This window comes from Heterodontus francisci, chromosome 2 (genome assembly GCF_036365525.1).
Source record: "Heterodontus francisci isolate sHetFra1 chromosome 2, sHetFra1.hap1, whole genome shotgun sequence".
Classification (NCBI taxonomy): Eukaryota; Metazoa; Chordata; class Chondrichthyes; order Heterodontiformes; family Heterodontidae; genus Heterodontus; species Heterodontus francisci.
Window position 1 is genome coordinate 41520212 of NC_090372.1, and position 14005 is coordinate 41534216.

The window sequence follows — 14005 nt, forward strand, 5'->3', positions numbered from 1 at the left end:
GCCTCCACCACCTCGCCCCCTTCCCACGGCACCTTCCTCTGCAATCACAGGAGGTGTAATACCTGCCCATTTACCTCCTTTCTCCTCATATCCAAGGCCCCAAACACTCCTTTCAGTTGAAGAAGCGATTTACTTGTACTTATTTCAACGTAGTATGCTGTATTCGCTGCTCACAATGTGGTCTCCTCTACATTGGGGAGACCAAACGCAAATTGGGTGATCGCTTTGCAGAACACCTCCGTTCAGTCCATAAGCATGACCCCAAGCTTCCAGTTGCTTGCCATTTCAACTGCCCCCTTCTCCCCCCACCCCCCCTCACATCTGTCCTGGGATTGCTGCAGTGTTCCAGTAAACATCAACGCAAGCTCGAGGACAGCACCTCATTTACCAATTAGGCACGCTACAGCCTGCTGGACTGAACAATGAATTCAATAATTTCAGAGCATGATGGGCCCCCCCCCCCCTTTTTATGTTATTTTTTCTTTGGTTATTTTATTTTAGTTTGGTTAGCTTGTTTCTACATGCTCCACCACTGTTTTTAAAAAGTTTTTTTTTAATGTTTGTGCTTGGAGTGCTTTGTGCTTTACAGTCAATTCACACCCTCTCTGTACTAACGCTTTGTCCTTCAGCACACCATTAACATATCATTTGCCTATGTTCCATGACCTTCTGGTCAGTTATTCTCTGTGACAGTGTCCTGTCAACACCTTTTTTGTTATCTCTTGCCCCACCCCCGCTTTACTTGCTTCAAACCTTTTACATTTCTAATATTTGTCAGTTCTGAAGGGTCACTGACCTGAAACGTTAATTCTGCTTTTCTCTCCACAGATGCTGCCAGACCTGAGTATTTCAAGCAATTCTTGTTTTTATTTCAGATTTCCAGCATCTGCAGTATTTTGCTTTTATATTAGTTGCCGCTCCTTCAGTTGCCTCGGCCCCAAGATCTGGCATACCCTCCCTACACCTCTCCGCCTCGCTTTCCTCCTTTAAGACACTCCTTAAAAACCTACCTCTGACCAAGCTTTTGGTCATCTGACCCAATATCTCCTTTTGTGGCGAGAGTTTAGTGTCATACTTTGTTTTAGAATGTTCCTGTAAAGTGCCTTGGGAATTCATTTCATTAAAGATGCAACATAAATATGCTATATCACTTTATTTTGGTTCATGCATTCACTGGCTAGGCCAACATTTATTGCCCATCCCTAATTGCCCTAGTGAGCTGCATTGTTGAACCACAACAGTCCTTGAGGTGTAGATACACTCAGTGCTATTAGGAAGGGAGTTCCACGATTTTGACCCAGTGACAGTGAAGGAACGGCGATATAGTTCCAAGTCAGGATGGTATGTGGCTTGGAGGGGAATTTGCAGGTGGTGGCATTCCCATGAACCTGCTGCCTTTGTCCTGCTAGCTGGTAGAGGTCGCGGGTTTGGAAGGTGTTAAGGAGCCTTAGTTAGTTACTTGGTAATAATTTCATTTTATACAAAAGATCAAAATAGGTAACTTGGTTTCTTTACACCTCTCTGCTACATCTCTCCAAATCCTCCACACCCCCTACCCTCACTTAAAATCCAGCTCTGTCACTTTTGTCACTCCTACCAACATCCCCTTATGTGGGTAATTGCCCATTTTTCTGATTTTATCATTTGGAAGCAATTTGGTATATTAAAACCAGATGGACTACCCAGCCTTGACCTAGGCACCAGAAATGCCAACGGCAAACCCAGCCCAGTCGACCCTGCAAAGTCTTCCTTATTAACATTTGGGGACTTGTGCCAAAATTGGGAGAGCTGTCCCACAGACAAGTCAAGCAACAGCCTGACCGTCATACTCACTGAATCATACCTTAAAAGCCAATGTCCCAGACTCCTCCATCACGATCCCTGGGTATGTCCTGTCCCACCAGCAGGACAGACCACAAGAGGTGGCGGCACAGTGTTATAACCCTGAGAGTCTGTAACATTCACTCTGGACCCATGAAGTCTCATGGCATCAATAAAACATGGGCTAGGAAACGTCCTGATTAGCAGCTACCCCCACCCTCAACTGATCAACCAGTACTCCTTCACGTTGAACACCGCTTGGAAGAAGGACTGAAAATAGCAAAGACACAGAATGTACTCTGGGTGGGGGACTTCAATGCCCATCACCAAGAGTGGCTCGGTAGCACCACCACTGCCTGAGCTGGCAGAGTCCTGAAGGACATATGTACCAGAATGGGCCTGCAGCAGGTGAGGGAAAGCAGAGGGAAAAATCTGCTTGACCTCACCCTTAATCTACCTGTTGCAGATGCATCTGTCCATGTCAGCATTTGGAGGAGTGACCTTGTGCAGACTGTTACGACCAGGTGAGGAATATGTCTAGGGGTCTTTTGCCGTCTTTACCTGGTCTTACTGTAACAGGGTTTAATTTTGAACACTGTGTTTTGAGCTCATCTTTGTGAATCCTTGTTCACAACTTGCCAATTATAAGGTAAAGAAATGAGCACAAACAGGTTTTCTTTGGTTTAAAGATGAAGAAATTTATCAAACCTTAAACTTAAACTCTAACACCATTCATGCCTATGGATATATGTGCTAGCATGCACATGTGATATAAACATGCAGACAGGGACATAAAAGAGTAGAGGAAAAGATAACAGTTTGAGGCAATATCTTGTTACTGTTTCTTGAGCTCGCTGAAGTTCTTGATTGAAGATATGGTCTTGCGTTTCATTGGGGCCCTGTAATCTTCTTAGAACCTTGTTCACGTAGGAAACCTTTTTCTCTCCGAGTTTGTGTCTTCAAAGCTTTCAGTTCCCTGAGAGATGAGCAGGCAGGAGGGGAGATGTTCTCAGTCCATGAGCACATGGCATTCACTGTCTCAATCCCTTTGTCGGAAGTTCAAATTAAAAAAAAACTCCCAGGTTGCACATCAGGTTAATCATGTGACTAGCTCCTTATATGGAACAGTCTCTTCAACATCCTTTGTCAGAAGTTCAAATTCAAAAACTCCAGCCAGTCATGTGACTAAAACTGGTTTGATCACTTCTGTGTCATGGGAAAGCAACTACTGGGTCCCCATTGTTTCAACATTGTCTGGTACTATGCAAATATCCTTCCAGTCAGGGATTGCAATGTTTAAGCTTTTGTTCATGTGGCGAAATAATGTGTGCCTCAGTCTTGGCTGGTGGGGGGTTTGTCTGACAAGACAAAGTCCCATCTTCAAACTGAGAATACTCTAAATCATGTTGTGTGGCACTACCACTGTGCTAAATGGGATAGATTAAGAACAGATCTAGCATCTCAAAATTGGCCAACAGCAGCAGTAGCAGCAGAATTGTCTGAACAGTAGAACAATCTGTAACTTCATTCCCAGCATATCCCTCACTTTACCATTACTATCAAGACAGGGGATCAATCCTGATTCAAATGAAGAATGCTGGAAAGCATGCCAGCAGCACCAGGCATACCCAAAAGTGAGATGCCAACCTGGTGAAGCTACAACACAGGACTACATGCCTGTTAAACAGTGGAAGCAGCATGCGATAGACAGAGCTAAGTGATCCGACAACCAACATGCCAGATCAAGGCACTGCAGTCCTATCACATGCAGACATGAATGGTGGTGGACAATTAAACTAACCAGAAAAGGAGGCTTCACAAATATCCCCATCCTCAATGATGAGGGAGCCCAGCATGTCAGTGCAAAAGACAAGGCTGAAGCATTTGCATCCGTCTTCAACCAGAAGTGCCGAGTGGATGATCCATCTCAGTCTCCTCCTGAGGTCTCCAGCTTCACAGATGCCAGTCTTCAGCCAATCCGATTCACTCCATGTGATAAAGAAATATCTGAAGGCACTGGATACAGCAAAGGCTATGGACCCTGACAACATACCAGCAGTGGTACTGAAGGCTTCTGCTCCAGAACTAGCTGTGCCACTAGCCAAGCTGTTCCAGTACAGTTGCAACACTGGTATTTACTAAACAATCTAGAAAATTGCCCAGACATGTCCTCTACACAAAAAGCAGGAGAAATCCAATCCAACCAATTACTGTCCCATCAATCTACTCTCAATTATCAGCAAAGTGATGGAAGGTGTTGTTGACAGTGCTATCAAGCGCCACTTGCTCAGCAATAACCTGTTCACCGGTGCTCAGTTTGGGTTCCGCCAGGGTCACTTGGCTCCAGACCTCATTACAATCTTGGTCCAAACATGGACAAAAGAGCTGAACAACAGGTGAGGTAAATGTGACTGCCTGTGATGGAGTATGGCATCAAGGAGCCCTAGCAAAACTCTGGTCGGTGAAAAATCAGGGGGAAAACTCTCCACTGGTTGGAGTCATATCCAGCAAAAGGAAGACGGTTGTGGTTGTTGGAGGCCAAACATTTAAGCTGCAGGACATCGCTGCAGAAGTTCCTCAGGGTGGTCTCCTAGGCCCAACCATCTTCAGCTGCTTCATCAATGACTTTCCTTCCATCATACGGTCAGAAGTGGGAGTATTCACTGATGATTGCAGTGTTCATTACCATTCATGACTCCTCACATACTGAAGCAGTCTGTGCCCACATGCAGCAAGACCTGTACAACATTCAGGCTTGGGCTGATAATTGGCAAGTAACATTTGTGCCACACATGTGCCAGGCAATGAAAAGCTCCAAGAATGTAACCAACCTCCTTTGACCTTCAACGGCATTATCATTGCTCAATCACCAACCATTAATGTTCTAGGGGTTACCATTGACCAGAAACTTAACTGCATAAGCCATATACTGTGGTTACAAGAGCAGCCAGAGGCTGGGAATTCTGCAGTGAGTAACTCACCTCCTCACTCTCCAAAGCCTGTCCACCATCTGCAAGGCACGAGTCAGGAGTTTGATGGAATACTCTCCACTTGCCTGGATGAATGGATCTCCAACACTCAAGAAGCTTGACATCATCCAAGACAGAGCAGCCCACTTGATTGACACCCCATCCACCAACTTAAACATTCACTCCTTCCACCACCGATGCACAGTGGCAGCAGTACATCTACAAGATGTACTGCAGCACCTTCCAAACCCATGACCTCCACCCCTAAAAGGAGGAGAGCAGCAGATGAATGGGAACACCAGCTGCAAGGTTCCCTCCAAGACACTTGGAACTATAACCGCCGATCCTTCACTGTCGCTGGGTCAAAACTCCCTCCCTAACAGCACAGTGGGTGTACCTACACCAGACAGACTGCAGCAGTTCAAGGGCATGGCTTATCACTACCTTCTCAAAGGCAACTAGGGATGGGCAACAAATGCTGGCCTTGCCAGCGATACATCCCATGAAAAGATAAAAAATATTTTTGTAGGTAAATATTTTTCTATACAAGGGCAAATTTTTGCTGTTTTTGTCTATTTGTATGATCCTGTTATTACTCAATTTAAGTGGTTTTGGGTGCATAACAATGCAAAAATGATACAAAATCAGACGACTGAGCGCACTGAAGTCCTCACATGGGAGATCTTCTCCAGGAGCCCATTTTAGAGCTGCTCAAAGTTCCTAAGGTACATACTATAAATCCAGCCTAAGATACTATTGCAAACAAATATATTCACAATACAGCTATATTGTCTGGGTAAATTAATTTCACTTTACACTGATACTGTAGTTACTGTAAATGCAGCCTGACTCCGGAATCATTGTCCAACCAGAGGCTCCCAGGAGGACAGGAAGGTCTCAATCCACATCAGAGTCAGTTTGGACATCAACACCCCATTTACACTACACAATTTTAGCCAAATCTGTATTGCACCAATGCAAAATTTGTAATGCAAATGCACCCCAATATTGCCAGTGAAATATCATCCGTCTTGTTTTCAATTTTCTTTAGAAATAGAATGTATTCTGTACCATTTTAAGAATTAAAACAAATACACAGCATGCATTGTTACGAGTTACAATACTGAATGGCAATTTAATATTTTCCAAAGCAAAAAACCTTTTATAAAATCAAATGTCCAAAGCAGTCATTTGTATAAAATAAAAATCAGATATTTTGCTCAACAACTAATTAGGGATTTTTTTCCCTCTATATAAAGTCTGCGGATATTTTTTTTTAAATTGGAAGCTCATTATGTTTTAAGGCAAAAAATGTATTCAAAAGAGTGCAAAAAATATGACTTGGGCACAAGCAGAGATACCATACAGCGCTATCAACAAAATCCAAAGCCAATCTCCAACCCAACCTGGTTATCAAAACAGCATAAAAGCCCATCTTTGGCAACCATAAATCTGTAGACAAATGTCAAGACTGGTCTAATCTGATCTTGCAGCACTATTTACTTTGTACATATATTTAAGCAGCAGTTTTGTAACCAAAGTAATTTTTCGAGATTCAAAAGGAAGACAAGAGTGTTGACTTGTTCCATGAGGGTTTCAACGTCAGCCTGTTTCGTAAGGGTTTGAACATTGGTTCATTATTGTCTGAAAATTACTGATTTAGTGCATTTGGTAGGTTTAGGCAATTAGATTCCCTCTTTTGTGCTGCTATTCTTTCAGTGTCATTATTCACTTGGCTGAGAGTTCTGCACTGGGAAGTAATCTTCTGTCCGGAAGAGAGCTGGTGGCTCAAACTTTTGCTGTTGTCGCTTTGGAAAGGATGATTTCTATAATGAGAAAAGCAGATCAATTAGGATCCTACCACCTTTTGTGCCCCAGTATATTATAGCCTCGACCACTTTATCTTTTAACCCTTGATATCAGCATCATTGGTCCTCCCATAGGCAAACGACACATCTTCTACAAGCTGGAGTGAATCTTCCTCTACATTTAAGTAAACGATAGATATATTCAGGGATTATAAAGAATCTGTACTCTGTACAACAGCCACCACATGATTCTCTAATGTTTGACAACTGACCAAATATGGAATTCATCAGACCAAGCGTCAGTATCTAAACAGTCACAAAAATAAAAGCGCCTTTGCAGGCCTGCATAGTGTAAGCCCGCTGGTCTGAAAAATCACTTATAACATCAGACCATTGCTTAAGAGGCAGGTAGAGCTAGGGCTGCATTGCAATGTCTGAGGAGTGGCAGATGGTGCAGCTGTGATCCCTCTATCCGAACACAATACTGATGGGATGTTGTGATTCTGGGTATTTCAGCATTCCCTTTACAGGTGCTGACAGCCTGCTGTACCCTTCTGACTTTTTTTTTAAAACGACAGATCCCATATTTTCTGTAGATACTTTTACTTTAAATGGCCCAAAATTTGCTATCAGAATAACAAGAGGCTAATAGCGCTTGCTGATATTTATGCGCAGATGCCACAACAACTCAGGTGAGTCAGACAGGTGATTGAAGGTAGAAATCGATGAGTTTCTGTCAGAGATGTGCTGCTCTGCCATTGTAAAATGTTAGTGATTGCCCATCAACCTCTCTGGCTCTGAAAATTTACTATTACTAGTGTGCACTCTCATTTCTTCAGGTTTTAATTGTTGTAGGAAATTTTAATAATATATATATTTTTAAAAAAACTTTATCTATGTCCCTTAATCCAATCTTTTTTTCCTTCTCCATTTCTCTTTCAGTACCTGATTTGGCATTGAATTCACCCACTCAAATTTACACTTCCTTCTCAGTTCTTGCACTATTAATTTCACAATGATTCAAACAGATTGGTTATGGAGATAGTTGTTTACCTTGTCCACTCCGATCCCATATGCCCTGCAGATGGTGCCAATGTTTTTTCCATCACGCACATCCAGCAACTTGTAGGGCCAAATATCGTCCACATTAAACAGCAGGTGCCTTTCGTTGTCCTGGCTCAGGAAATTTTGGGCCAATATATCTTTTTACTGCCTCATTGGTACGGGTCTTCATAATTCCTCCACCAGTTTTCAACCCTTCTAGCTCTTCAATAAAACTCATTCTTTCTCTTCCTTTCCCCTTTGTTCAGTTCTATTAAGTAACTTGCTAATCTTCCTACTGAGTTCTGACTAATAATCCACATGCCAAAATGTTAAAACTTGCTTTTCCTCTTTACAGATGTTAAAATTAAAAACAAAGTGCTGTTTAGACAAACATTTTCAGTTTTTATTTCAGATTTCGAGCATTTGTTAATCATTTTTGTTCTCAATGGGTTAGATATCAGTTTTTTTGCTCAGAACTTCACATTCTTAAACATAAAGGTTGACAGCTATAAAGGGTCACTTGCAGCTGCCAATGAGGTTTCCACAAATACACATAGTAGCTTCTAAAATGGCCAAACAACACAAAATGTGGATAGTTAAACTCAACATGCTAAGAATTCTAAGATAAATACAGGAACAATACTCACATTAAGGAATGCTGGAGTACCGATTGAGTGCAATATTTTTCTAAATGCACTAGGAAATGTTCCGAGTTCGGCTTCAGCTTGTGTCACCTGGTCATCTAATACACATACATTCTGTCCAATCATCTTGACAAAGGCCTGTAATTTACATTAGCATTTGGTTAAACAGCCAATTGATTGTATTTTTATAATACAGGCAGCTTCCCTTGAAAGCACATTGAAAATGCCTCTCAAAAATCAATCTTGCTTGTATGCAGGAGTCCTCTTTTACCGTGGCAGTGTGCAAAACTTTGTACAAGTATGAACATCAAGTGTTTTTCCTTCCTCAAGTCATCAATGCTTTTCTGCTTTCACAGACATCCTTCCTTTACCACATCCATGTAGCCATTATTTGTGACCCTCGAGAGTGAATGCTTATAGTGCGGCCCACTCAAACCTACACCCAATGTCTTCAGCATGGGCTGCCAAATAGTTATCAGGAGTAGATGGTTTGGCTGATTTTCCCATTCCTAACCTCAGGTTAGGAGACATTTTGCATGCCTTTACTCAGCACAGGGATTGAACCAGACACCTTTCTGGTCTGTGTGCCTCAGCTACTCACTGGATGAACTGACTGAGCCATTGATGCAGCATGTTCTTCTCAGCTTTAAATGCAAGTACAGCTTCCTTATCGTACAAGATCTACAGAACTAGATTAGCTTCCATATCTTTAAAAGGCTGTGCTATAAAACAACATTAGAAAGGTATACCGAACCAAACATTTATTAATTGTTCTCCTTAAAGAGGTTACGAGAAGATTTAATCAAGGTGTTCAAAATAACAATTAAGTTTTGACAGACTAAAATAGGGAGAAACTTTCTCGGTTGGCAGCAGAGTCAATAACCAGAGGGAGCAGATTTAAGATAATTGGCAACTCAACTGGGGGAGTTGAGGAAAATTTTATTTTTATTTTATGAACACTGAACTGGTATGATCTGGAATACACTGCTTGGATGGTGGAAGCAGATTCAATAGTAACTTTCAAAATGGAATTAGATATATTAACTAATGATACAAGGACTAGGGGACACAGATTGAAAGTTTTGGGCAAAAGTTGCAGGGGGATTATGAGGAAACACTTGTTTTTTTTTTTACACAGTGGGTAGTAATGACCTGGAACTCGCTGCTCAAGGTTGGTGGAAGTGGAGACAATCAATGACTCCAAGAGGACGCTGGATGGCCACTTGAGGGAAATAGACTTGCAGGGCTATGAGGATCGAGCGGGGGAGTGGGACTGACTGGATAGTTCTGTAGAGAGCCAGCATAGACTCGATGGGCCAAGTGGCCGCCTTCTGTGTTGCATGACTATGTTCGAAAAAAAAATTGCAGGGCTACGAAGGAGGAGCAGAATTAATTGGATAGCACTTTCAATGGCTGAATGGCCTCCTTCTACATTGTAAGATTAAAATAAAACGGTAACAGCACAGAAGGAGGCCATTCAGCCCATCGTGTCTGTGCCAGCTCTCTGTTAAGAGCTACACAGCTAGTTCCAGTCCCCTGCCTTTTCCTCTGGCTCTCAATGCTTCCACCAATGGGAACAGTTTCACCCTGTTAACTCTGTCCAGAACCCACATAATTTTGAACATCTCTATTAAATCGCCTCTCAACCTTCCCTTCTCCAAGGAGAACAGCTCCAGCTTCTCCAATCTATCCCTGTAATTGAAGTTCCTCATCCCTGGAACCATTTTCATGAATCTATTCTGCATCCTCTCTAATGCCTTCACCTCCTTCCTAAAATGTGGTGCCCAGAATTGGACACAATACTCCAACAATAAGTGGGAGCAGCTCATGGCCTTCTTTGTTACCGAGACTGAGATGATCTCATCAGCTGCCTCTGCCACACCCTTCCTTTCCACTAGCCCACCGGGCTAAACTTCCTCCAAAGTTTCCCTCTGTCCCAGCCCTGAACTCGCATCTTTCTCTAGTTTCTCTGATATCTCCCCTCATGCCCTCTCTGAATTCATCTTGTCCGTGAGACCCACTTCCTGTTCCCTCGACCCTATCCCACTAAACTGCTGACCATCCAACTTCCCCTCCTGGTCCCTATATTAGCCGGTATCATTAATGGTTTTCTCTCTTCAGGTGTCGTCTCTCTCTCCTGCAAATCTGCCAACATCACCTCTCAAAAAAAAAACTTTGACCCTACTGTCCTTGCAAACTACCGTCCCATCTCCAACCTCCTTTTCCCCCTCCAAAGCCCTTGAACTATTGTCACCTCCAAAATCCATGCTCATCTTTCATCTATGAGTTGATAGCATTCAGAGAAAAACTGTTTACATCGATGGTTTCCATTATAAATGGAAATATTAGACAGGAGGTCCACACTGAAGCATTATTATAAATAACTACAAGATGGAAAGTTTCTATAAGACAACTGTTTCCTTTGTTATCACAAGGTAATTGTCCAACAATAGTGAAAAGACAAATTGCCCACCTCTAAGTTATCAATCTTTTTGTACAATTGCTTCATTTCATCTGCCTTTGCATGGATTTCAGGGATATTTTCATTCATTATCTGAGAAGAATCATTTCGAATCTACAGCAGAAAATAGTATTTTATTCCATACATGGTGCTGCGAATCCTGTAATTTCAAAAGATTTACTGGAGAACTGCAAATGTTACACCCCTATATTACATTGCTGGGTGCAAGGATAAACCCAGCAACTACAGGCCAGTCAGTTTAATCTTGGTGGTTTTTAGAGAGGATGATCCGGGACAAAATCAACAGTCACTTGGGCGAGCGGATTAATTAAGGAAATCCAGCATGGATTTGTTAAAGGCAAATAGTTTTCAACTAACGACTGAGTTTTTTGATGACTACATTAAATTTAATGTAGAGAAGTTTGAAATGATACATTTTGGTAGGAAGAATGAGGAGAGGCAATATAAAATAAAAAGCACAATTCTAAAGGGGTTGCAAGAACAGACAGAGACACAACAAATCGTTGAAGGTGGCCGGGCTGTTTGAGAAAGTGGTTAAAAAGGCATACCAGATCCTGGGCTTTATAAATAGAGGCATACAGTACAAAAGCAAGGAAGTTAAGATGAACCTTTATAGAACTCTGGTTCAGCCTCAACTGGAGTATTGTGTCAAATTCTGGGCATCAGACTTTAGCAAAGATGTGAAGGCTTTAGAAACAGTGCACAGAAGATTTAGGAGAATGGCTCCAGGGATAAGACACTGCAGATACATGGATAGATTGGAGAAGCTGAGGTTGTTTGCCTTAGAAAGAAGAGGGGAGATTTGATAGAGGTGTTCAAAATCATGAGGGGTCTAGACAGCATAAATAGGGCCAAACTGTTCCCATTGGTTTAAGAGACGAGAACCAGAAGACACCAATTTAAAGTGATTGGCAAAAGAACCAACGACGACATAGGAAAAACTTTAACATAGTGATTAGGATCTGGTTTGCGCTACTTGAGACCGTGGTGCAGACAGATACAAACTGAGGTTTTCAAAAGGGAATTGGATACAAGAATATGAAGCTAAAATTTTTGCAAGGCCAAGAGGAAGGGGCAAGGGAGTGGGACTAGTTGAGTTGCTCTTGCAGAGAGCCGACATAGACGTAACGGACCGAATTCCTTCTGTCCTGTAACCAGTCTATGATTCTGCACTAGGGTGCACTTATGATTCAGCAACTTGATAGATTAACCTTCTGCATTGAGAACCAACAAAAGTTAAGGCTTGCTTTTGGACTGTCATGCCAGTTAATCTGCTTTAAGTCTTGGTGGTGTCTGCCTCAACTCCATTTATCTCAGTTGAGCTGAAATCAGTTTTCAGTTGGACAACCTGGTGAACTCTGCTTGGGAGTGAGGAATTCCCTCTTGAAGAACAGAGACAGCCCAACTCATCCAACTTTAAAACCACACTTCTGACTGCTCATGCAACAGCACTGACAAATGCCATGACCTACAGGAAATGCTCCCTGACCTGGTGTGGTCAGCAGAAGAAAGCTCCTTACTAAAGGAGAATATATAAACGGCAAAAATAAATATGCTAAAATCACTACTTACCATGTCCAACATCCCACAGAATTCATCCACTCTGGTAAGCATTTCTTCTAAACTTGTCTCCAATTGTTGAATCTGTGACAAACACACAAAATGGTCAAGGTGGAGTTTTACTGTTATTGAAAAGTACAATTCTACTTACAATATAGCATTCCGAGGTCAAAGATGGAAATGGAAAGTCTTTCTTTCTACTCCAGATTTATTTAATTCAATTTAAATTCTCCAGCTGCCGATTTAATTTATTATATGGGATTTTAACTTATGTCTCCAGATCATTAGTCCAGACCTCTGAACAACTAGTCTAGTTAACAAACACTAAGCTACTGTATCCTATATATTACTAATTACATTTCTCACCCATCCTTTGCCATTCCCACTACCTCGAATTATCATACCGTTTGCCACTGCTGGGCTGTCTACAACCTCCTCTTTGCTACCGCTCTCCCTCTCCTGTTTCAAGATATTGGTGATCCAATAGTGAAGATGAGTTTGGTAAGGAGACAGTAGACTGGATTTCCAATATCAGGCAGGTAACTGTGTATACATTGGCTGTGTTGCTTTGAGATTTTAAGAAGATTGTACAAGCTAGGGACAAACAAGTTGTGAAGGGCCAGTCGAGCGAGAAGTTAGCTAAGTCAGTATGGTGTTTGGCTCCAAAATGCGGCTGGCCTGAAACTACTTTCAGTTACAATATGACTTTCCAAATCCTTTGAGTATTTATTAAAACAAGACAGCAGAAAGAAAGGCAGGCTAGTAGAGTCATATCTCTTAGTACTAGAACACAAAGATTTAAATATAGTATTAACAGCATCGATATGACCAAACAACGGAAATAAATCAAAGATAAAATTTGTAGACAAATTAGAGTCATGTACTAACAATGTGTTATGAAATTTTAATAAACTAAAAATTGAGCTGGATACAAAAAACATTTGTGGTAAGCAAGGTTTTTTGTTTCCACAGCATAACTACTTTCTCAAACAACGGGAGTCTGTTTCCAACATGGACCGAGTTCTGGGTAATGAGGTGTGTTTGGGAAGCAGTATCCATAATAAAATTAGGATCAATGAAGGAATAGCAACGGTGAAAGAGCGAGTCAAGAATGAGGGTACTTGACTAGTGGAAAAAAGCAAATGATAGCAAGATAAAAAAGGATCATGTCCAGATCAAATGAAACAAAATTGGCAAATAGATCAGGAATGAGAAATGTTTCTACAGAAAACAGCAAGGGCACAAATAAAGCATCAAGGCTGGAGGCCTATGGGCAAAGAGAAATTAGGTAAAAAAAATTTAAAATGAGAATTTAGCATCAACAGTGCAGACAACAAATATATAGGAAAATCTGAAAAATTAGAAAGTCCGAAAAGGGAGTACAAGAGAAAATTACCCAAAAAAGGATCATAAAAAGGTTTTTCATAAACAAATTTTGAAAATGATAACATAGGAGTAAGCCATTAAATGATGAAGGAAGCAAGCTTGTAATGGAAAATGATGGAATGACAAAAGATACTAGATAAGTATTTTGCCTCAGTTTTCACACAGGAGGTGGATGTTGACGCTTTAGAACCACCAGATGTGGAGGTAATCAAAGAGAAGTGATAAGCAAAGAAGTTGCTCAAACTTAAGGTATACAAATCACCGGAATCTGCGAGGGTAGAATTCTCTGCC

The 14005-nt window shown here is 41.5% G+C and overlaps 1 protein-coding gene across 2 annotated transcripts in view; it reads right to left on the bottom strand.

The window, feature by feature from the left end:
* Positions 1-345: 345 nt before the first annotated feature.
* The window catches only part of LOC137384025 (biogenesis of lysosome-related organelles complex 1 subunit 4-like), a 31660-nt gene continuing 18000 nt past the window's right edge, over positions 346-14005 (bottom strand). The window contains exons 2-5 of one of the 2 annotated variants that reach the window (XM_068057593.1): positions 12341-12412; positions 10760-10861; positions 8290-8424; positions 348-6616 (exon numbers count right to left, since the gene is read on the bottom strand). In XM_068057593.1, coding sequence (XP_067913694.1) covers positions 6515-6616; positions 8290-8424; positions 10760-10861; positions 12341-12412 — 411 coding nt within the window. In that variant the 3' untranslated portion in view covers positions 348-6514. Of the gene's footprint in view, positions 6617-8289; positions 8425-10759; positions 10862-12340; positions 12413-14005 lie in introns of both variants that reach the window. The other variant, XM_068057599.1, reaches the window with a different exon arrangement.